This window comes from Aotus nancymaae, unplaced genomic scaffold (assembly GCF_030222135.1).
Source record: "Aotus nancymaae isolate 86718 unplaced genomic scaffold, 86718_ANA_hifiasm-v0.15.2.pri h1tg000029l, whole genome shotgun sequence".
In the NCBI taxonomy this organism is placed as follows: Eukaryota; Metazoa; Chordata; class Mammalia; order Primates; family Aotidae; genus Aotus; species Aotus nancymaae.
In genome coordinates this window covers 86,751,878-86,775,026 of record NW_026988442.1, presented here as the reverse complement: position 1 = coordinate 86,775,026, position 23,149 = coordinate 86,751,878, and the positions used below count along the sequence as shown (strand labels likewise).

The window sequence follows — 23,149 nt, the reverse complement described above, 5'->3', positions numbered from 1 at the left end:
AGGGCTGGGTGGTAAGATTTTTAAATCTGAAATACTTTTATAATAATTGTTTCAGGTTCTCTCTTTCATTTTACTGAAGAGGAAAACTGAGGCATAGAAAGTGAAGAAATTTACCTCAAGCTCACATGGCTAGTTGATGCCAGAACCAGAGGCAAAACTCATCTCCAGACTTACAGCCTGGAACTTTTCTTCTCCCTTCCCATGGGACTGAGCCTAACTAAGTGAGGACTCTTGTCCCAGGTTCAGGACCAGGCTGGCACTTCACCATAAATCCCAGGACCATGTCAGTGCCAACCTGGGGCATTGGTTGTTTTTCCGTAGTACACTTGGTGGATACTTAAACTGCGGGTCAATTTTTGTAAGGTCTTTCTGGCCTTTCCCAGAAGGTGGCGCTAACATCTTCCTTAGCTTCCACACAATTGAGGCGCTAAGCTGGGGACACTTTGCTGTGAAGAGTTCTTTGATTCCAGCCATCGTTGTTCCTGGACCTTTGCTTTTTTTTTTTTTTAAACTCAACCAGTTATTCTGGTGTATTGTGACAGAGCCAGATCAAACCTTGTGAACCTAAAACATACAGTTGAAATTTTGAAAACTTTATGTGCTAAAAGAAAGAAACCTTTAGGCAAACGTTCATCAGTATTCAGAGTAATGATCCCATTTTTAAAAACCTAGATGTGAAAATTACGCTTTTCTTAGCTAGACACTATTATTTCACTCACTTTGAAAAGGGGAGAAATCGTCTGTTTCTAATGAGACTGTAGCAGAATTGGAACCGTTTTTGATGACTTCAAGGCAGATTATAACCCAGAAGTCTTCTTGATCCTGTCCTCTTTGAATAGTCCCTCACCCCTTTCTAAATCTTTGCCACTTCTGGCCACCTTGTGTACTAAGTAGTATTGTCTTCCTTTGTTTCTGCTGCCTGTGTTGACTTTTGCTGTCTGTTTGCTTACATTTATAATCTTTGCTTCTTGTGTTACATAGAACACGGGCAAAACCTAAAGTTCACCCTGATTCAGGCAGCTCGCCAAAGCCAGGAGTTGGCATATAGAAGGAAGTTGAGAACACCCACCTGCCTTGCCAAAACCAGTGTCTGTCTTGGGAAACTTTCTCTAACCCCAGTGAAAAAGAGGACCTCAAACTACCTATCTTAATGTGCAGCTTCTGACATTTTATTTTCAGACATTTTAGAACCAAAGCCTTCATTCATGTTAAATACATTTGATCGTCCAGGCGCAGTGGCTCACACCTGTAATCCCAGCACTTTGGAAGGCTGAGGCAGGCAGATCACTTAAGGCCAGGAGTTTGAGACCAGCCTGGCCAACATGGTGGAACCCCATGTTGTTAAAAATACAAAAAAATTAGCCAGGCGTGTTGGTATGCACCTATAGTCCCAGCTACTCAAGAGACTGAGGCATGAGAATTGCTTGAACCCAGGAGGCTTCCACCAAGATCACGCTACTGCATTCCAGCCTGGGTGACAGAGCAAGACTCTGTCTCAAAATAAGTAATAGATACATTTGACCAAATGCTTCATGCAGGCCACATCTAGAATTCCTGGATTTTTATAAGATGAAGGCGTCCTTGTATTTGGGTTTTAGCTCAGCAGATCTGAAACAGCCTTTTTCCCAGAGGCTCACCATAGGATAATTAACTTTCACCTGAATGGCAGTAGAGTGCAGGAGATGGGGAGTAGAGAAGGAAAACCGAGAGTTCTCACCATGAACCCGGAAATTGATTGCCTTGTCTCACTAATCCTTGTTGCAAACCTGAAGAGTGCCAGGAGGCCTTAGCTTGCTCCTGTTGAACCCGGAAAGTGATGCTGTCGACTCTTGAATTCTGTCTCCAAAGCCATGTTCTTTTCACCCACCGAGCTGCCTCCCACCTTCCAGGGGATCTCAGACATCGACTCCTGTGCATCAGTGTTTTCTAACTTTGATACACTACAGAATCATCCAGTGTTTTCTGACCTTTTATTTCTTCCCCAGGTCTAAAAACAGAGTCCTAAAAGTTCCTCAGCTCTCAGGCAAGGTGTTGTGATACTTGGGCAGTGATTTCTTACAGTAGAAAGCCAGCAGTTTCTGAGCATGGTTTCATTGCTGGGCCTGATTAGAAAAGAGAGGAACTGTCTCCTTCCACTTTTCACCCTCCACTCAGCTGTGTGTAACTCAGCCATATAGGTGTGCATCACGTGCTTGGCTTTCCCAAACACACACGGACTCAGAGAAGCCCTGGGGACCCTTGCAAACAGAGGAGGAAGAAGAGCACCCTGTCTGAGGTAACCCATTACCGGACGGAGCTCTTCCAAGAAACAACGCCAGTCCTCGTCAGACAACTGGCAACAGGAAAAACCTGAGCTGAAGTCTCTTTTCCAAAGAACTAGTCTGTTGCTTTTCCAGGGTGTCACCTGGAATGGGACTCTCTGGGTCTTCTACAGTTGATTTTTCCACAGCCCAAGTTGATCATTTGTAGATATCCTGCCTTGCTCCTCGTTTTCTGTGCTAGCTTCTTAGGAAAAGTGTAAATGCAAGTCACTGTGGCATGCTCCAGATGTGACTTTGTGAGTCATGAGCGTTAAAAATATGTACATTGGGCTGGATGTGGTGGTTCATGCCTGTAATCCCAGCATTTTGGGGGGCTGAGGTGGGCAGATCATTTGAGATCAGCTTGGGTAATATAGCAAGACCCCATCTCACATAGTGAGACCCCTACAAAAAACTTATTATTACATGTGCCTGTAATCCCACCTACTTGGGAAGCTAAGGTAGGAGGATCTCTTGAGCCCAGGAGATCGAGGCTGCAGTGAGTCATCATCACACCATCACACCATCGCACTCCAGCCTGGGCAACAGAGCAAGACTCTGTGTGTGTGTGTGTGTGTGTGTGTGTGTGTGTGTGTGTGTGTGTGTGTGTGTGTGTATATGCAAGCATGCATGCATGTACATGCTATGGGGAAATTAATTCAACAGCTATTTATTGAGCACCTGGTGTATGTATACTGGGTGCTGTGCCAGGCATGGGGATAGAAAGATGGCTGAGATAGGATCTTGCCTTCAAGGAACTTTTAGTCTAGTGGGAGAGACAATTTCAGCAAAATATTTACCCACAGTGATAGAATAAAGCGTACACATGATGAGGCTTCCTGGGAGTTGGGTTGAGGTGAGTGAGTCCTCAGGATAACTTGTCCAGGGGCATAGAGACATGGCTGGACAGGGTGTGGGCAGGGAGAAGAAGGACCACATAGGCAGAAAGGAGCCAGGCCTTCCTGAGGAAACTTGGGCATCTTAGAGGTCATTGGAGAGGGAAGACCCGTTGTGATGTTGGCACGGGACCCTAGGGAAGGAGCTGGCTTAACAGTGTTACCCATTCTTAGAACATTCAGTGTGATGACTGGGCCTCCGTGGAGTCTCAGAGTCACAGAGCTCTGCTCCCCTCCCCTCAACCTCCAGCAACTGAGGAGCTCCTGGCTCAGCTGCTTTGCCTTCCGGTGGCACCTCTGCTGCTGAGCTCCACTCTGGTGTCATTCCTCCACCAACACTTAGTTTGTGTTTTGTTTTGTTTGTTGCTTTTGTTTTTGTTTGAAATGGGGTTTCTCCATGTTGCCCAGGCTGGTCTCAAATTCCTGGGTTCAAGTGATCCACCCAGCACAGCCTTCCAAGTAGCTGGGGTTACAGGCGTGAGCCTCCGTCTCTGGCCTAGCCATCGTGTGTTTTATAGCTAAAATATACCAAGCTGGTTTACGTCTTAGCTCTCTTAACTCAGGTAATTGTGAAAGTAGATGCCTTAAAATCCTCATTTTAGGAGTTTTTATTAAAAAATGGAAGCTCAGACCAAGGCAGTTTTTTGCCAGAATATTAAATGAAGATTTGTCTCCTGTACTTCTCCCAGATGCTGAGAATGTGTTCATCTAACTCTGGAGGTGGCCCTTGTCGTGGTGGAAAACTTAAAGGTCATGTGTACACATTAGGGTGCTTTCAGGTGACCTGTGTGGAAAAAGCTACCTTTGGCAGGAGTTTGAGTTGGCAAGAAAAAGAAATCCCAGTGGGCTTCCTTCAGATAGTCTCCTTCCTGTATGTTTGTGACATGGAGTGAGATGTCGTAAATGTTGAGTCTAAGTTAACACTTTTGCTGGCAAGGGAAGGTCTGCTACTGAAGTGCCTGGACGAGGCAAGCAAAGGAGGCTGGCTGTGCATGGCCGAGGGCCCTTGAGCTGGAGGAAGGCCTGCAGAACACCAGAGAAGCCTTCTGCACACATCCATTCTTTTTCTATCCTTCACCGGCCTCCTCCTGTCTAATCCTGGCCGTGCACAGGAAGTGCATCAGGCAGCAGGTCTCTGCCATCTGGCTCCTTCCTGGGCCTCCGCACCCTCGTGCTGTCCTTCTGCATGGACTACCCTCACCGTGCCCTGAACCACGAGAGCATGGCCCAGTCCTTCTCAGCTCTGTGGCCTGAGCTGGAGCTCAGTCCCTGACACACAGGAGGCACCTGGTCAGTGTGGGGTAAACAAACGTGCACACAGAACACAAATGAGAGGAAAGAATCTTATGAGGTGCTTGAGAGTTGGACATGACTTTAAAAAATAAAATTGCCTTCACCTGGATCATCCCAAGTATATTAAAAAAAAAAAAAAAAAGGAAAGAAAAAATATAAATAAAATAAAATTGCCTTTCTACAGTGCTTTGTCCTCAAGCCTGACCTTCACATACATAGTGAGTACAGATGAATCTTAGGTGCTCTGACCTATACACAGTAGTTACCCTTAAGCCATCCTGATCCGGGCCTGCATCACGGATTCATACATAATCCCAGCCAGGTGGCTGCATTGTGGCCACTCTAGGGTGCTGGCTACATGGTGATGGATGTGGTGATCTTATTTCATGAGAATCCTAGTCTTTCCTCAGTGCTGCAAGGACTTAGCAGGTCTTCCCAGGGAAAGTACAAAAGGCCTCCAACAAGAAAGAATTGAGGGAGGTAGGGCCTCTTTAAGTGGGACATATTCTCAGACAGGAGAATGAATTCTCAGTCCATTAGTAAGTACTGAACTGGTAAATGCCCAGCTTCCTGGGTGCTTAGGTATAACAGAAACATTTCAGCTCCTGGCTGTTTGATAAGTAGAAACATGCATGGAAATACCACCAAAAATACAAAGCCATCTACATATGGTGCCATATGAGTGTCACAGACAGAAGAACAGAAGTTGGGGGAAAGTGTCGCCGGTCTGATAGGGAGGCCCGGGGGCGGGGGTTGGGGCACGTGTGTCAGCCACATCTGAGGGACAGTGAGTTTTGTAGTTCAGCAGAAGGGTTTTATGGAGATGGTGGGAGCTCAGCAGGAATAGTCATGATGATTGTGCTGGCTTCGCCACAGAGCACCTCCCGTATGCTGGGGTGGGGTTCCCTTCAGGAAGACGAACAAGGTGCGGCCTGCTCAGGTGCACCGCCCTGCCACCTTCCACCCTGAGCCAGGGCTGGGCTGCCAGCTTTCCCTGGCCTCAAAACAGTTCAAGTCAATTTTCTGGAATACATTTTCCTTGCTACAAAGCTTATATTGTAATGGTAAAAACCGCACTACTTTTGCACCAACCTAACGTTCATTGCAATTTTTCTATCTAAAAAGTATGAAGAGGAAAATAAAATTACCCACAATCTCACCGCCCTGAGAGAAAGAGCGTTAACCCTTGGTGCGCTTTCTTCCAGGAGTTTTGTAGTGATAAGTGCCAGGTAGTGGGTGTGAGTAGCCAAAGCTCATATGGAGCTTCATAGTGAAAAACCCACCATCAGCAGCACGGCTGGCCCCAAACGTGTCCGTTGTTAATGAGATGAACTCGGCTGTCTAGTGTTGGAAAAAATTTCCCTTTACCATTCCACAGAGCAGAGCAGACACATGGACTCACGCACACTCCCTGAAGTGAGCCCTGTTCGTGGGGCAGAGCAGCCCTGGGCTGAAGGTGAAGCTGAGCCTCATCTGGAGCCACAGCCTCTTCCCAGAGCCCCAGGAGGAGCCTCAGCGAGGGCCCCAAAGTGACCCAAAACAACGTGTGTGGTCTCTGAGCCCAAGCATGGGCCTGTCTGCTACACAGCTCAGGTGGCCTCTCTGTAGGTTTCCTGTCTGTTTCCCCACACTCCCTGGCTTCTACAGACTTCTTCACCCACTTCATGCCCATAACTAGAAGCAGATTTCCAGATGGTCCGTATGCTGTTGCCATGGGCCTGTCTTGCTTCATCACAAGGGCTGGGATGACTGAAGCCATGGGCTGGTAGTCTTTACCTTTTTGTTATATGAAGTTAGAGCTGAGTTATTTTGAGTAGTAGAACATAATGCAGAGAGGAATCTCAGTGGAATGACCAGCCCAGCCAGGGCTGGCAATAGGGGAAAAGTATTCGAGTTCTGTTGTACTTGGTAAGAAAATGCATGTGCGTATAGCCTGGTGTCTATCTGTATATATCATTTGTATAATTTATGTACTCTGTGCCATTGATAGTAGTAAGCATCCTTGACTGACTGTCTACTATATCTTGAGTACTGCTCACCATTCATTCTCTGTGACATCACCAAACATCCCTGTTTTGCAGATGAGGACATGGAGTGTTAGCGTGGGGACTAGTGTGACTGGGACTTGCTCCCTGAGCCTGAGGCCCAGGCTTTTTCATCAGGCCTTCTGCTGTCTTCCTTCTTCCTCACTGGGTTTTGCATTTAGCTTCCATCTTTATTATAAGAGGGTCTTGTGGCCCTCCGGAGGTCAGAGGCTGCTCCTTTGACCATGAGTCATTTCATATACTTCCCTAAAAATGGAAGGCAAAGGGGGCATTGTGAGCACAGAGTCCTAGAAAAGCAACTTTCCAGAAGAGACTTCTCAGGAAAACCCTTCCAGGGTCTTCTCTCTGCACCTTCCCAGCTGCCTGGCAGGTGGGCCTCTTCCAGGAAGTGCCAGCATTGAAGTCACTCTGATTTCCTCCAGACCTCTTTCCAGATGCTCCATTTATGGGTGTCCCACAAGCCATTGGGAAGCCTTTCTGTATTCAGGTCCTAGTCTTCTAAGGCAAAGGTTCTCAATTTTAGTGTGTATAGGAGTCACCTGCTGCTTACCAACACAGCTCACTGCACCCCCTCCTCCAGTTGGGGCCCACCTCTGAGTGAGCAGGTCTGGGTGGGCCTGAGAAGTTCCATTTCCAAATGAGCGGCTGAGCGGGGGCTGTACTTGGAGTACCACTTTTCTAAGGTTTTTATCAGAATCGCTCAGACCTGCCTTTCCGAGGCCCACACTCCCCTTTAAAATCACCCTGCAAACCCCTCTGTGTTTACTTTAACAATTGAGACAGATGAGCAATGGCTGCCATCTGACATTGAGTGAGGTCATTATTCTTTGGCCTCTGAAATCAGACAGAAGTGATGTTTGGTCTTTTGCCTTGTATGGCATGCAGAGCTCACTCTTTGGGGAAACCGGGTGTTTCAGGTGGTGAGAGCAGCTGAGGAGGCTGCGTCCACACTGGCCAGTTCCATCCACCCGGAGCAGTGCATCAAGGTGCTCTGCCCCATCATCCAGACGGCCGACTATCCCATCAACCTTGCTGCCATCAAGATGCAGACCAAAGTCGTAGAGAGGATTGCCAAGGAGTCGTTGCTGCAGCTCCTCGCCGACATCATCCCAGGCTTGCTGCAGGTAGGTCCTCGTGTTGGTTTGCCTGTCCCCAGCCTGTGTGGGCTACCTCACTGGAAGTAATGTAAGTGCTTTGTGCTCCCCCTTCACTGGCAGGGACGGGTAGGAGAAACCAGGCGGGACCTGTGAGGCCGTGTGGCAGGGACACTTCACAGCCTTCCAGCTCACCCCCTCTCCTGAATGCACTGAGAAGACTTACCTGGCAGCTCACAGAATGAACTTTCTGTTTACTGTAAACATATTTTGATCATTTTTTGGTCCACTCCTTCAACAAACCCTTATTGCACACCTGCTGTAGCCCCAGCCCTGGGCGAGGTGGACCATGGGGTGTAAATCAAACAATGGTCCTTGGTCTCGTGCAGCCCCCAAATACTTACGGAAACTCTTCTAAGCATGAGGCAGTGAGTAAGACAGACTGGCAGAAAGCAGCTGCGTTCCACCGTGTGGACTGCCTCAGGATTTTCAGCCTACTGTGCAGCCACGCAGACAATTACAGATGTTGCCGTGGGCTACATGACAGTAGCGAAGTGGTTTCCAGGTTGGGCTGGGGGACCGAGAGGGTCCGTAGAAGAGGTGGTTTCTAGTTGGCCCTTGGCAAGGGAGGGAGTTTCACTGGGGAAAGGTAGAGAGGAGTCAGCATCATATTTAATAAATGCTGCTGTTTGCTGGGTGCTTGGGTTGGGGATTAAACATATAACCTTTGAGGACTAGATTATTCCAAACAAAGAGAAAGGCACAGAGGCTGAAGAGTCCCGGGCTGTCTGGAGAACAGCAGCAGGTAGCCCCAGCTGGGTGTGGGCCAGGATGAGGCTGACAGGTAGATGGAGGTCCAGTTGCAAAGGGACATGGACAGCCGGATGCGGTGGCTCACGCCTGTAATCCCAGCACTTTGGGAGGCTGAGGAAGGCGAATCAAGGTCAGGAGTTTGAGACCAGCCTGACCAATACTGAGAAACCCCGTCTCTACTAAAAATATAAAAAGTAGCCAGGCATGTTGGCACACACATGTAATCCCAGCTACTCAGGAGGTTGAGGCAGGAGAATCACTTGAATCCAGGAGGCAGAAGTTGCAGTGAGCCGAGATCGCACCATTGCACTCCAGCCTGGGAAGCAAGAGTGAAACTCCCTCTTAAAAAAAAATGGGACATGGACATCAGGGGCTGGCACCAGATGTTCCCCAGCAATCAGTGGAGGGTAGAGGGGTTTTGCTCACAAGAGTGAGTGATGTTGTTCTCATTTCTTTAAAGGCATTTTCACAAGGAAGTTTGCTTTACCTTTGGGAGAAATGGTAACAAAGCAACTTAACTTTCCCCTTCATTCCCTTTTCTCATTCTCTCTCCCCTACAATGTTTCTTGGGTGGCAGCTTGTTACAGGTGGCGCCTGTGCAGATGCAGAGACCAGCCTGGGACTCGCCAGCCTCCTGCTTTCACACCCCAGAAACCAAATTGCTCTTGAGGCAAAGTTGTGACCTCTTTGGGGTGAAAGCTCTCTGGATTCCATTGCAGGGCTGAGGTCTATCCCGGTTGTTACTGACAAGTCCAAGGTTGAACTCTGAGGGCGTTTGTGGAAACGTTGATGAGATGTTGACTGTGGAATGAATCTCTGATCTGGTTTCCTTTTTGTGTTCCCTCCTGGCTCTCTAGGGTTATGACAACACCGAAAGTAGTGTGCGGAAGGCTAGCGTGTTTTGCTTAGTGGCAATTTATTCCGTAATCGGAGAAGACCTGAAACCTCACCTCGCACAGCTCACGGGGAGCAAGGTATGTATAGTGTTACCTGGGCTGATACGCTCACCTGGGCTCTGCCAGCTTGTCATAAGTCCATTTGACTGCAGCTCTGGATTCCAGACAGGTTTTGCTCATTGTGTTTTAGCTGGGCCTTATTTCTCCAAAAGCATTTTTCTAAATATAAAAAGGAACTGTACAGTGAAATCAATTTAAGGTAACACTGACTTTATACAACATAGTCTGCCTTCACTCCTGTTTATGAAATGCTGATTTTGAGCTGCTAGTTTATTTCCAACTTATTTAGAAACCAGGTGATTTTTCATGGAAACAATAAAGAAATTTACCTGCTTGCTTAGCATTGCTGAATCAGAGCTGAGTCCCTCATGGGCATCGGTAGTGGCAGCAGCTGGCTCTCACCCTAGCCTGCCATGGCCAGCAGGGCAACTGTGCGCACTGACTCGTGTTTATGGCAGCATCCCTGGGGGATAAGCATAGTCATCCCCCTTAACCTGCCCCAGGGCACATAGACCTGACTCCAGGAGGCAGACTTCTTACACTGCTGCCTCTCATGTTCCTTTAAGGGTGTCTGGAATTAGGGGGAAAAGATAGACCAAAATGGATGTCATTGAAAATGAGAGTGGCTAGACTATTTATTGGTTTTAATAAAAAAAAAACTCAAATTTGACATGCTAGGCTGGTGAGAACAGATTAAAAACCTTGCCTCATGCTGTGGCAGGAGAGGCACAGTGAAGAGACGAAGCCTTAACTCCCGGAGAGGAGGCCAGCTGGGCCTGGGACCTCAGGGCTGCCTGTGGGGAAGGCACATCTCTGTGGAGTTTGAAATCCCCGCCCTTCTTTTTGTATAAACCACTCTGTCAGATGAAGCCAGTGGAAAGCACGAAACCAGAAGCTTCTGCTCTTACGAGAGGAGGGGCCCATTTCATTTCAGATTGAGCTGTTGCTTTGACACAGCTGGTGAGCGTCATAGCCGGAGCCTTGCTTCTGCAGTTCTGGGGAAGCAAAGCTCTGGCTGGGGTGTTGACAGCAGGGTTTCTCCACCTTGGTTCTGTTGACACTTCGGGCCACCTTGTTGAGGTGGGCTGTCCTGTGTGTGGTAGGAAGCTTAAGCAGCATCTCTGACCACCACTGTCTATACGGACATGTGCCAATAGCGCCCCCTGCCAATGTGACCGTCACTGCTATCTCACACATGGCCAGATACCCTCCGCGGGGCAAAATAATCACCTCTGGTTGAGAACCACAAAAAGAGGAGACACTTTCCTCTTTTTGTAAACAGGAATAAGCAGATAGGCTGGAAGAGGTGTATGAGGCAGGCGTGCAGTGCGTGGTTCGGGAGCGACCTGATTCTGTTCTCCAGTTCCTCCTCCTCTCCCCACTCCTGCATAGGCTCCTCATCAGATCCCCTCCCTAATTACCTGAAAAACACTGAGGAGAAGTCCCCCAGCCCTCCTCCCTCCCCCTACCTCCATCTGGGATTTGTAGGTGATTCATGCTGCCTGGGAGGACCTAGGAGATACAATTCACAAAGGGAATTAGATTTATAAAACGGAGCATTCATCCAAAAATAACACGAGTCACACCTTGGTTTTGTCTGGCACTTTTTACTTTTCTAAGTAAGAGAGTTGTCTCATCATCTCATTTGACCCTTTGGAGAAGGGACAGAAAATCCAGGTGTTTGATCTCCCCATTTGGCAGTTGACCTGCTGCTCCCACTCTTGGTGATGCTTTGGGTCCAGAGCCCATGTTCCTGACCAGGAGCCAGAGCCTTCCCTCCCCCAGTTACAACCTCCGTTGGCTCAGGGGTTTGGAGAGACTGGCCTTCACATCTTTCTGCTTTGGTAGCCTAGTTCATCCAGCCACTAAATTTTTTTAATTAATTAATTAATTAATTAATTTTGAGACAGAACCTCGCTTTGTCACCCAGGCTGGAGTGCAGTGGCACAATCTTGGCTTACTGCAACCTCTGTCTCCCAGGTTCAAGCAATTCTTCTGCCTCAGCCTCCCACGTAGCTGGGATTATAGGTGTGCACCCCCACGCCTGGTTAAGTTTTTGTATTTTTAGTGGAAACGAGGTTTTGCCCTGTTGGCTAGTCTGGTCTCGAACTCCTGACCTCAAGTGATCCTCCCACCTCAGCCTCCCAGAGTACTGGGATTACAGGTGTGAGCCACCATACCCAGCCTAAATTTTTTTAATGTAATAGCTCTGGTGTGTTCATATAGACTTCGTAGACTCAGGTACACATCTTTTAATACAAAGTCCCTCCCTTCCTCACCAGATGGGTAGCTGGCAGAGCCTGGTGCTGTCTGTCTCAATTTCTTTGACTAGAAACAAAAAGAATCAAGCCATGGCTCCCTGTTTTCCAGTGTTACACGCCTATCAGAACACCCTCTCCCTTTGCTTAATGAGGTTAATAAATGATACCAGGGTCTGTAGAAAGAGGTCTGATGAGGGGAAGGATCCTATATGGTACATTTGGAGAGATGCCCATTGCTATGGCAGCAACACTAGCTTTGGGCTCAGCTTGCCTTCTGGTCTCTGCTCCCCACTTACTAGTTTTATGACCTTGAACAAGCATTCTTTTCTTTTTCTCCTCTCTAATACAGTCTTTTTATTGTGGTATAATATAACGAAATTTACCATCCTAACTTTTTTTTTTTTTTTTTTTTTTTTGAGACAAAGTCTCATTCTGTCACCCAGGCTGGAGTGCAGTGGTGCGATCTCGGCTCACTGCAACCTCCACCTCCTGGGTTCGAATGGTTGTCCTGCTTCAGCCTCCAGAGTAGCTGGGACTACAGGCGCCTGCCATCACGCCCAGTTGATTTTTGCATTTTTAGTAAAGACGAGGTTTCACCACTTTGGCCAGGCTGGTCTCAAACTCTTGACCTCAAGTGATCCGCCCACCTCGGCCTTACAAAATGCTAGGATTATAGGCATGAGCCACCATGTCCAGCCCATCGTAACTGTTTTTAAGCGTTTGGTTCATATTGTTATATAACCATCACCACCATCCATCTTCGAAACTTTTTTCATTTTACAAAACTGAACCTTTGAACCCATTAAACAATAATTTGCTATTTCCTCCTTTCCCAACCCCTGGCATCCACCATTCTGCTTTCCGTCTCTGTGAATTTGACTGCCCTAGGTATCTCATATAAGTGGAATTACATCATATGTGTCCTTTGTGGCTGACTTACTTCACTTATCATAATGTCCTCAGGGCTTATCCATGTTGCAGCATTTGTCAGAATGTCCTTACTTTTCAAGACTGGATGATAGTCCATTGTGTGTAGATAGCATGCTTTGTTTATCTGCTCATCTGTTGACAGACCCTGGGTGGCTTCCACCTCCTGGCTCTCGTGAATAATGCTTCTGTGAACACTGGTGTACCTGTTCAAGTCTTTAATGTTTAGAGAAACTTCGCTACTGTTTTCCACAGAGATTGCACATTTTACATTCTGACCAGTAGCGCACAAAGATTCTGATTTCTCCACATCCTCACCAACATTTGTTATTTTATGTTTTTATTTTTTATTTATTTTTCACTTTTCTAATTTATTTCTAATTATTTCTTTTTTTATTATTTTTTTCCTATCACACTGACAACTGATATTTCTAATCATTTCTAAGAGTCATCCTAATGGGTGTCTCATTTGTTGAAAATAAATACCTGATGGCGATTTCTCATCTGTTAAAAAGATTATCCTTTCCCATTGAATGGTCTTAGCACGCTTGCTGAAAATTATTTGACTGGGCCAGGAGTGGTGGCTCATGCCTGTAATTCCAGCACTTTGGGAGGGTCACTTGAAGCCAGGAGCTCCAAACCAGCCTGGGCAACAGCAATAAATATATACACATCTGTACAAAAAGAATTAATTAAAAGTGTGTGTGTGTGTGTCTGTGTGTCTGTGTGTTGCCACCCAGGCTGGAGTGTAGTGGCACAACATGACTCACTGGCACCCTTGGCCTCCTGGACTCAAGGCATCCTCCCCGAGTGGCTGGGATTACAGGCACACGTAATCACAGCTAATGTTTTTATTTTTTGTAGAGATAGGGTCTCACTATGTTGCCAGTCTGGTCTTGAACTGGTTTCAAACGATTCTCCCACCTCAGCCCCTACAGTGCTGAGATTTTAGGCGTGACCATGCCCAGCCAATTTTCTCTATTTTGTTTATCTCTTTATTGTTTTCTCCGGCTAGCTTTGAGTTTGGTTCTTTTTTTCTAGTTCCTTAAGGTATAAAGTTTAGGTTGTTGATTAGAGAACTTTCTTTTTTAATTTAAGCATTTATAACTATAAATTTTCCTCTTCAGCACTGCTTTTGCTGCCTCCCGAAAGTTGTCTTTTCATTTTCATTTGTCTCAAAATGTTTTCTAAGGCCAGGTGTGGTGGCTCACGGTAGTAATCCCAGCACTTTGGGAAGCCGAGGCCGGAGGATTGCTTGAGCCCAGGAGTTCAAGAGCAGCCTAGGCAACATGGCAAAACCCCATCACACAAAAATACAAAAATTAGCTGGGCATGGTGGTGTGCACCTGTGGTCCCAACTAGTCAGGAAGCTAAGGTGGGAGGATCATCTGAGCCTGGGAGGTCAAGACTGCGGTGAGCCAGGATTGTGCCACTGCACTCCAGCCTGGGCCAGAGTGAGACCCTGTCTCAAAAAAAATTTTTCTTTTTTAAATATGTTTTCTAGTTTACCTTAGGATCTCTCCTTTACCCATTGGTTGTTTAAGAATATGTTACTCAATTTTTATAAATTTATGAATTTTTTAGTTTTCCTTCTATTATTGATTTCTTATTTCATTTCGTTGTGGTTGGGAAAGATACTTTGTATGATACCTTTTAAAATCTATTGAAGCTTAATGTGTCCCTTGAGAAGAATGTATGTTCTGTTGTTGACTTTCATATGCATCTGTTAGATCAAGTTGGTCTATTGCATTAAGTCCTCTGTTTCCTTGCTTATCATCTGTCTGGTTCTTCTGTCCATTATTGAGGGTTTGGTATTAAAGTCTTATCTCCAGAAGCTTTTTTGATGTAAAGTCTGTTTTGTCTGATATTAGTATACCCAGTCTTGCTCTCTTTGGTTACTATTTCGTGGAATATCTTTTTATATCCTGTCGTTTTCAGTCCATTTGTGTCTTTGGATCTAAAGTGCATTTCTTATAGACAGCATAATTGGATCACATGTTTATCCATTCTGCCCATTTCTGTCTTTTGATTGAAGAGTTTAATCCATTTACATTTAAAGTACTGCCAGGCATGTGGCACATGCCTGTAGTCCCAGCTATGCCAGAGGCTGAAGGTGTGAAGGTTAGAGGATTTGCCCTCTGAACTTGGCCCAGCCACTTTACACTTGCGGAGCGGGGCTCTCACGCTTCTCTTCCCCTGGCTCTGATGGAGCCTTTGGCCGCAGTCGCCCTTGAGATGTGTGGCCCTGCCCCTCGTGTCCCTTTCTCAGGAGCTGCTGCGGCCCACTTGGTTGTGACACCTGGCGTTGTAATTGCCCACTGCTTTTCCTTCTCCTCCTTTCTCCCTCTGCGGCCCTAGCACCTGGCAGATGCGTTGGATGAGCAGCAGGCACTCAGAACATGTTTTTATAATGAATTCCGCAACCAAGGGGACTAAGGGACTTGCTGTGTTCTTACTGTCACCTGTGAGTCTTCTTCCTGTTTTCTACTTTCCGATAGCTTTTCTTGCTGCTAATTCATTTTCATCTTCTCTTTTCAGATGAAGCTACTAAACTTATATATAAAGAGGGCCCAGACCACCAACAGCAACAGCAGCTCCTCCTCCGATGTCTCCACGCACAGCTAATAGCAGCGCCTGTCTCTTGCGTAGACCCAGAAGCAATCGGTGGTGCCTCTCAGAGACCTCTCCCTACCCCTTCATCGGCTGCCCAGTCAGTACAAGGAGGCCCATAAATATTTATTACAATCAGTATTTTAGTCCCTTCCAGCTTTTCTGTAGAATCTTACTGGTATTGAATGTAAAGGAAGCAAGGCCTGTATTGCAGTCTTCATACAAAACAAAAGGAGTAAGAACAGAAAGGAGCCATACTGAAACGTGTCTTGTGCAGCCTGCTGAGATGGTGAAACCGTGCGTGTGGGGTGCAGTTTCTAAAAATCAGAGCGCTCTGGCCACTACTTGGTAGAAAGTAGCATCTTTTTATTCAGTTAATAACAGATTTGGGGGTGTGGGGTGTGTTACTTTGTGTTCCTCCTCCTTAGCCTGTTTTCTTGTGAGTATGGTCTGTGTGGGGCCCCTTTCACAGTTGACACCATGAAAGGTGATATGTCTTTAAGCTGTGTTCTGAGACCTACTAAAAATGGGAATCAAGTCTTGGCAAGAACAGTCTGAAGATGGCCTTTTAACAAACGCTGGGAATTTCGCTTGTCTTATCCAGACTGGAGGCCAACCACCCTGGCTTTTAGCGTAGAATCAGAAGTGCATCCCCTCAGTCTCCTTCCAGCCCTCCCTAATCAACTCCACAGACGAGGTCCTTACCCCAGAGCTTCCATGCAAAGGAATTCTTCAAGTTTAAATCTGGACACTACAATAAGATAAATGTATGGCATCATTTAGGGACGCCTGAGATGGCAGTTCACGAAGCACAGAAGATCAAAGAGAAGTCTTTCATCTTTACTGCTGAGGTCCTTGGGAACACTGTTATCACAGGGGTTCTGCCAGGACCCTCATCCCTGGGCTACTTGGTGATTCGGATTTAGCACCAACTTCTTTCCTCTCCCCGACGCTGTCCTCAAGCTGTTCAGTTCTAACATAGTCTCAGTTAATCTGGGAAATGGCATCTGTACCATCTTAGTTCTTCTCCGTTTAATGTGCGATGAAGAGCAAAGAAGCCTAGAGAGACTGGATATCACAGTTAATTTTTTAAATTTTATAAGCTGAAGTAGTTCCTTGAATGTCTGTTGATGAAATAGTGACTGTTTAAGGAAAAAGTAATTTTTCTGCAGATTGCAGAAAAACAGGATTAGAAACACACTTTGAAAACACACACACACATTTAGAGTCTCTCTTCCTTCCTCAAGGAACCACTAGGCCCCCTTTAAAAACATCTTTAGAACCTAATCACTCCAATAAAAGTAACTAGAGGTTTGGAGTCTGGTTAAATAAATTTTGAGTAAAATTCTTAAGCCAAATGGAAATTCTTAATCATGAGGACTTCTATTGTGTCTTACTGTTGTATTAGGTCCTATGAATTGAACTGATTTTTCCATAAGGAAAATGCTTCGAGATTAATTCTAATAAGGTATTTGCTATTCCGGTGCAGAGCCCACTGCAACTCCTAGCACTGAAAGCAGAGGCCAGTGCCAGAGCACGTGATTCTCGCCGCCACTTCCACAGACCCCTCTGCCCTGGCCCTCTGGATTGGCTGTAGGAAGCTGGGAAAGACTGATGTTGTATTTGGAAACATGCACTGAAAATGAAGGCCCCATAATGCCCAGGAACAATAAAGCCAGGGTGCTGACCTGTGTGTGTGTGTGTGTGTGTGTGTGCGCGCGTGTGTGTGCGCGTGTGCGTGTGTGCACTTTACACGTGTGGTACCTCAGTGCTGCTGTTTAGGGAACTTGAGGGGTACATTTCAAGGGGTTGGGTATCACTGACTGGCTTTGGATGAAAATATAGCAGGACCAGGCCTTTCGTTGCTAAATACTGTTTGTTTGTTAGTATGTCATGAATTACCGGTATTTCTTTTTTACACTCTACAGGTGAGTTAGGGAGTCTTTTGTTGATCCCTCCGTTGTAGGAATGTGTGTCAGGCTAGGTTATCCATGAGTTCCTTTATGCCTAATGCAGTTAGAAGGACCCTTCTCCTTGAGCTCTTTGACTCCCAGAAGGCCCCCCAGGCCCCAGTGTACTTAGAAAGGATCTCGAACATTATTGGACGTCCTCATAGTACTCACCAAGGGCTAGCCTCGAATGTCACTTGCCCAATCTTCAGTCTCCTGACTTAGAGAGAGATACAATCACGTCACAGGTCTCTTGGCCTCAATCTGAAAACTGCTGCCGCCGCGCCGAGGAGACTCGCATGCCGCCACCACCTCACTGGGAGGGTGCCGAGCCCACCTTCGCCCCCCAGACCCTGACAGCTGCAGCTGCCTTGCCTTGCCGCCGCCTCCCTGCAGGGCCCCTGTTCCAATGAAAAACAGAACACGGAAGAGCAGAGCACCTAAGCCTGTCTCTGCCTCCCTGTCTACCTGACTGGCCAGGGCCCTGGGACCCCTGCTGCTCCACTGTGGGCCTGGCAGTCGGACTTCCTGCTTCCTTCAAGCTGCTGCCTCCCCTGCAGCCAGGGTCTGGGCAGGGTGCGGCCGGCCCTCGGGGCACGCAGCTTCCTTCAAGTGCACTGTGTGTGCTTCCCGGACCTGCGGCAGATGCCACGGGCCTGCCTTTTCTATGCGCCTCACTAGCTTACCACCCTGTGCAGGTAATGCGACTGACTTCATTGTCTCATCAGTCTTTTTCTTTCCCTGCCACCCTTTATTTATCAAGCATAATGTTACACTTTAAAGGTCAGCAAATAAGAACTTTGTAGAATCCCGCCAGGACTTTGCTAACGATGATGTTTGGAAATTTTAAAAATGCTCTGAAAAATATCAGCCACCAAAATCGTTTCGTTGGCACTGTGTTCACACGCATGGTCCCCACACCCCCAGATTGGGAGGGTTTTTTTGTTTTTTTGGGTTTTTTTGGGCTTTTTCATGTTACATCCATATCTGTATTTATATCTTATTTGTTTCACTTTCAAGTGTATCATGGCAAATGTACAGATTTTTTTGTTAATAATGTGCTAGGATTTGCTAAAAAAGAAAACAAAAAAAAAAAAACCCTTTTGAGTTTGCCCTAGAATAAATGAGACTTAATTCAGCGTTGTGCTTGATGATGTCTGTATCACCACCATGCCCTGCAGACAGCTGATCTGCTCTCCCTGCCATCAGAACACAGCCGTTTCGATAAAGGATCAAGGAGGAGTACATCAGGAGAGCTCTTTCCCCTCGCGACATCAAGAGGTCAACCTTTGTAATCCCTGCATTCTGGGAGGCCGAGGCGAGCGGATCACTTGAGCTCAGGAGTTTAAGACCAGCCTGGGCAACATGGCAAAAACCCGTCTCTACTAAAAATACAAAAATTAGCCCAGTGTGGTGGTGGTGTGCCTGTAATTCCAGCTACCTAGGCGGCTGAGGTGGGAGAATCACTTGAGCCCGGGAGGGAGAGGCTACAATGAGCTGAGAATGTGCCACTGCACTCCAGCCTGGGTGACAGAGTGATACTCCATCTCAAGAAATATGTATTAATATAAATTTTTTAAAAGAGGTCAACCTGGGAAAATGTCGGACCTGATGGAGTCCCCTGGGAATGGGTTGCTGTGCCGTGTGTGCAGTGACAAGGTGGAGATGAGACGCATGGGCTGGAATCCCAGCCACACTTGTGGGGCCGCAGGAGGAGGGGCCTCCCTCATCTGGGCTCCATTTCCTCAACTGAGCAGTGAGAACAGTAGCTCCCAGAAAAGGTGGAAGCAGGAGAAAGCTCAGCCTCCAATCCTGAGATGAGCTGGAGAGCTGCTGAGAGCAGGCGGGCTCCACAGCCACTTCTTTGAAGCCTTTTTTTCGTTCAATTCTTAAAATTGAGGCAAAGAACCATAACACAAGATCTACCATCTTAACCGTCTGTAAGTATGCTGTTCCGTGGTGGTAAATATACTCAGGTCATTGTGTGACCATCACCATCACGGTGTTCTCTAGGGCTCTTCACTAGTGAAACAAACTCTGTCCCCATCAGGCGTAACTCCATTCCTCCTGCCGCCAGGCCCCTGGCAGCCACCATTCTACTTCCTGTCTCTCTGAATTTGACTAGGCACCTCGCATATGTGGATCATACACTATTTGGCTTTCTGTGACTGGCTTATTTTGCTTAAATGTCCTTGAGGTTCATCCGTGTCATGGTATATATCACAATTTCTTTTGAAAATTTTTCTTTAAACACATGTTCACCTGCATTTTTAAAATTTTTAATTTCTTTCCTAAGGCTAAATAATATTCTGTTGTATGGATAGGCCACATTTTGAAGCTTTACTTTTTACTAAAACGTTGTTTACCACTGTGTTCCATGATCCATCCCGAGTGCCACTATCCAGTGACTCTGCGGCCCGCCCCCTTGGACCCCTGCCTGAGATGCCGCAGGGTGCTCTGGATCTCAGATACTTGAACTGGAATCCCAGCTCCGCCCCTGGCCCCCTTGGGCAGGTCACTTCCTGCCTCAGTCTTTTCGTTTATGAATTAAGAACTGCCAGGCTGTATTCAAAACTATAGAAAAAAATAAAAAATAACTGCCTGGCAGAGGTGCCATGACAGTTAATGGAGATGATGTAAGTGAAGCAGCTGGGCCGAAATAAATGCTCCGATGGTCACCTGCCCTGCCTCCTACTGTGGACTGGGAAATGCACAGGAGGGTGACGTCATCCCCCTTTCCTCCCCACGTGCACACCTGCGCCTTCAGTGAGAGCCCATTATTCATTAGCAAAAGTGGAAAACCCCTGGGGCATGGGACCGGGTTCAGGCACAGCAGCCTGTTCCGCTTTCTATATGTGGTTCTCCAACCCCTGGTGCCATTACCGTGCCTTATCATGAGCTGCCAAGAAGACCTTGCCATTTTTCAGAAGGTCACGGGCCACTGGTGAAGGGTAGGGTACAGAGGCTCTCAGCATTCCTGGCTGATGAACTTCACACTTTGCAAGAATTCTGGTCTGAGGCATCTTGCTGATTTTCACACCAGTCCTGAAATAACGATTGATGGATGCACTGTGGTGTTCAGTTTCCAAATGAAACAGGCACAGGAGTCCCAGCTAAACAGTGACTGACGGAGCTGGGCCCAGCTGCTCAGCCCAGCTGCGCTCCTGTCCCCCCATCAGGCCTCGCACCTTTCCATCTCCCCTGGAGTTACCAGGACTCTCCTCAGAGTGCACATCAGAACCCCCGGGGGCTTGTGAAGCAGATCACGGCTGGCCTGCGTTGCTGACCCAGTAGGGCTGGGGCAGCCTGAAAACGTGATATCTCTACGGAGCGCCCAGGCAATGCTGCCACTGCAAGGCTGGGGACCCCAGTTGGGGAACCACTGGAGAGCATTTTGTTTAAAATGTAACAGGTGGTTTGACCCCAAGGTTGGGGACGATCCCGCAGGGTGTGGCTGAAAACAGGGCGTGGCATCAAGAATGTCAGGCCATCCCTGTCATTACAGGTAACTTTGGTGACCGGCTAGCAGCACCGGGAGGATGACTTTTGAAAGTGAAATGGGATGCTGTTAGCAGAGGAGCCTATGGGGGCCTAGGCCGCCTGGGCCCGGAGCTCCCTCCTCAGGGCACAGCTCTTCCCCCGCAGGCCCAGCCCACCTCCTCCCATATTTATTAACTCACACTTCAGCGGCTACAGGCAGGAACGGACAAAGGTCATGTATTCTTCTCCCAGCTATGTGTCTAAAAGACATTAAAATGCTTCTTGCCATGCCCTCCTCAGCTTCGGGGGCCGGCCTCCAGGCGGACTTGCCGGGCCCTGGAACTCCTGGAGACGCAGTGTTCCTGGATCACTTCCCAGCAGCTCTGGAATGCCCTGCCTCCCGTGTGCCCTGCCAAGTGCCTGGGAGCAGTCTGGGTGGGCCGGGCAGTGTGGCCTGCTACAGCGGTGCTTCAGGCTCTGCACTGACATGGCCTCTGCTCCCCCATTGTGAGGACCTGGAAGGCTCCGGAGGTATGTCCAGGGCCAGCACCCAGGCCATGCCTCTCCTCCGGTCTCCTACTTTTCCTGTCTGCATCCTGCCATTCCCCTGGACACTTGCTCATTCTTCAGTGGGGACAAGAGCTGGGACCTATGAGTGCTAACTACTCTAAGCTGGCCAGGCGCAGTGGCTCATGCCTGTAATCCCAGCACTTTGGGAGGCTGAGGCAGGAAGATCGATGGAACCCAGGAATTCAAGACAAGTGTGGGTAACAGAGGGAGACCCCATCTCAACAAAAAGTTTTTAAAATTAGCTGGGTGTCGTGGCAAATAAGTCCCAGCTGCTCAGGAGGTGGAGGTGGGAGGATCGCTGGAGCCCAGGAGATCGAGGCTGCAGTGAACCTTGAATGCACCACCGCACTCCAGCCTGGGTGACAGCTGGAGACCCTGTTTCAAAATAACAAAACAGAAACCACCCACCAAACTCTGTTCGGATGCTTCGCTGAGCTTTCTGATTTAATCCTCGCGACAACCCTGTGAGGCAGTTCCTATGATAATTCCCGTTTTGCACATGGGAAACAGCGGTACAGAGACTCTGAGTAACTTGCCTGGGGTCACAGGTCTCTCATAAGAGAGCTGGGATTCAAACCCAGGAAGTCTAGCTCTAGACTGAACCAGAGTCTCGCTTTGTAACTCTGTCCCCTCCCTTCCAGTTCCCATCCACCTGACTTGTTAGCAAGGTCAGGTGGGCTGTGGTCACAGGCAGGCCCAGCTGCTGGACACCAAGCCCGTGCACTCCCGGGAGCTGCTCGCTGAGCCTGGCGGGGGAAAGGCCCACCTGGGTGCCGGAATCTAGGGCTTGGATTCAACCCTGTTTTGAAGCCTGTGACTTTAGCCAAATGACTCCAGTTTAGGATGACCTCGGTTTCTTCCTCTGTGCAACCCTAGGAGATGAGAATTGGGGAGGTAGGGCTGGGGGCGTGTGTGAGGGTGTGAGGATTAGCACACTGTGTTAAAGTCCCTGACACCCTTCCCAGAGCCTCAGCAAATGTCAGCCCTCATCGTTCCTATAGTGTTACCATCATGCAGGCCCCTGCCCTGGTTTCTGACATAGCGCTCCACAAAGGTCTGGACAAATGAATGACGGATGTAATGTCTCTGCCCCATCACCCCCTAGTCCACGCAAAAGATTCACATGACAACCATGGGCTTCCAGGCACCTCTCCCCGCTGGGGGGATGACAGGGCTGGGGACAGGATGGGGCCAGCATCCCCTCTCATTCACCCCCCATCCCCCAGGCCTGCCAGGAGCCTCCTCAAACCAAGCGCTGCCAGGCCCGGCTTTCCTGCTGCTTTCCCACTGCTTACTGCCCTCTAGTCTGCAGATACCGATGCCAGGCTCTCCCCACCTTCCACTCCCCCTTCAGCATCCTCCGCAGCCCCCGGCAACCCGCCTCCCATTGAGCAGATGCTGCTGGAACCCTCTCCTACCCGCCCCTACGCTCCCAACTCCCTACATCCTCTGCCGCTTCTATCCTCTTCCCCAAAGGTGCATGGCTGCTGGGTTTTCTTTTGCATTATTTTGTTTATTTTTTAGAGAAAGGGTCTCACTCTGTTGTCCAGGCTGGAGTGCAGTGGGGCCATCACGGCTTACTGAAACCTCGACCTCTTGGGTTCAAGCAATCCTCCTGCCTCAGCCCCTTGAACTCCTGGCCTCAAGCGATGCTCCTGCCTCTGTCTCCCAGAGTGCTGGGATTACAGGCCATGCCACCAGCCACCCTGCTGTTTTTCTAAAAAATGCTCTCCTGACGTGTCATCCTTTCATGTCAAACCTTGCAACGCCTCCCTCCCGTCCCTCGCTACCATACATACTCTCGGGGATAAAATTCCAAAATCTTGAGCATGACCTACAGGGCTCACCACCTGGCCCCTGCCTTCTCCACCACCTCATCTTGTGCCACTCTGCCCCAGGCACTGCCTCCCGGCTCGAGGCCTTTGCATTGCAGGCTGTGCTTGGCCCCCTGGCTA

General features: G+C 48.2%; 1 protein-coding gene across 7 annotated transcripts in view; it reads left to right on the top strand.

The window, feature by feature from the left end:
• The window catches only part of CLASP1 (cytoplasmic linker associated protein 1), a 284,571-nt gene extending 266,288 nt beyond the window's left edge, over positions 1-18,283 (top strand). For all 7 annotated transcript variants that reach the window (XM_064382842.1, XM_064382848.1, XM_064382847.1 and 4 more), the window contains 3 exons: positions 7,452-7,658; positions 9,299-9,415; positions 15,124-18,283. In XM_064382842.1, the coding sequence (XP_064238912.1) occupies positions 7,452-7,658; positions 9,299-9,415; positions 15,124-15,210 (411 nt within the window). In that variant the 3' untranslated portion in view covers positions 15,211-18,283. The remainder of the gene's footprint in view (positions 1-7,451; positions 7,659-9,298; positions 9,416-15,123) is intronic.
• Positions 18,284-23,149: the final 4,866 nt, after the last annotated feature.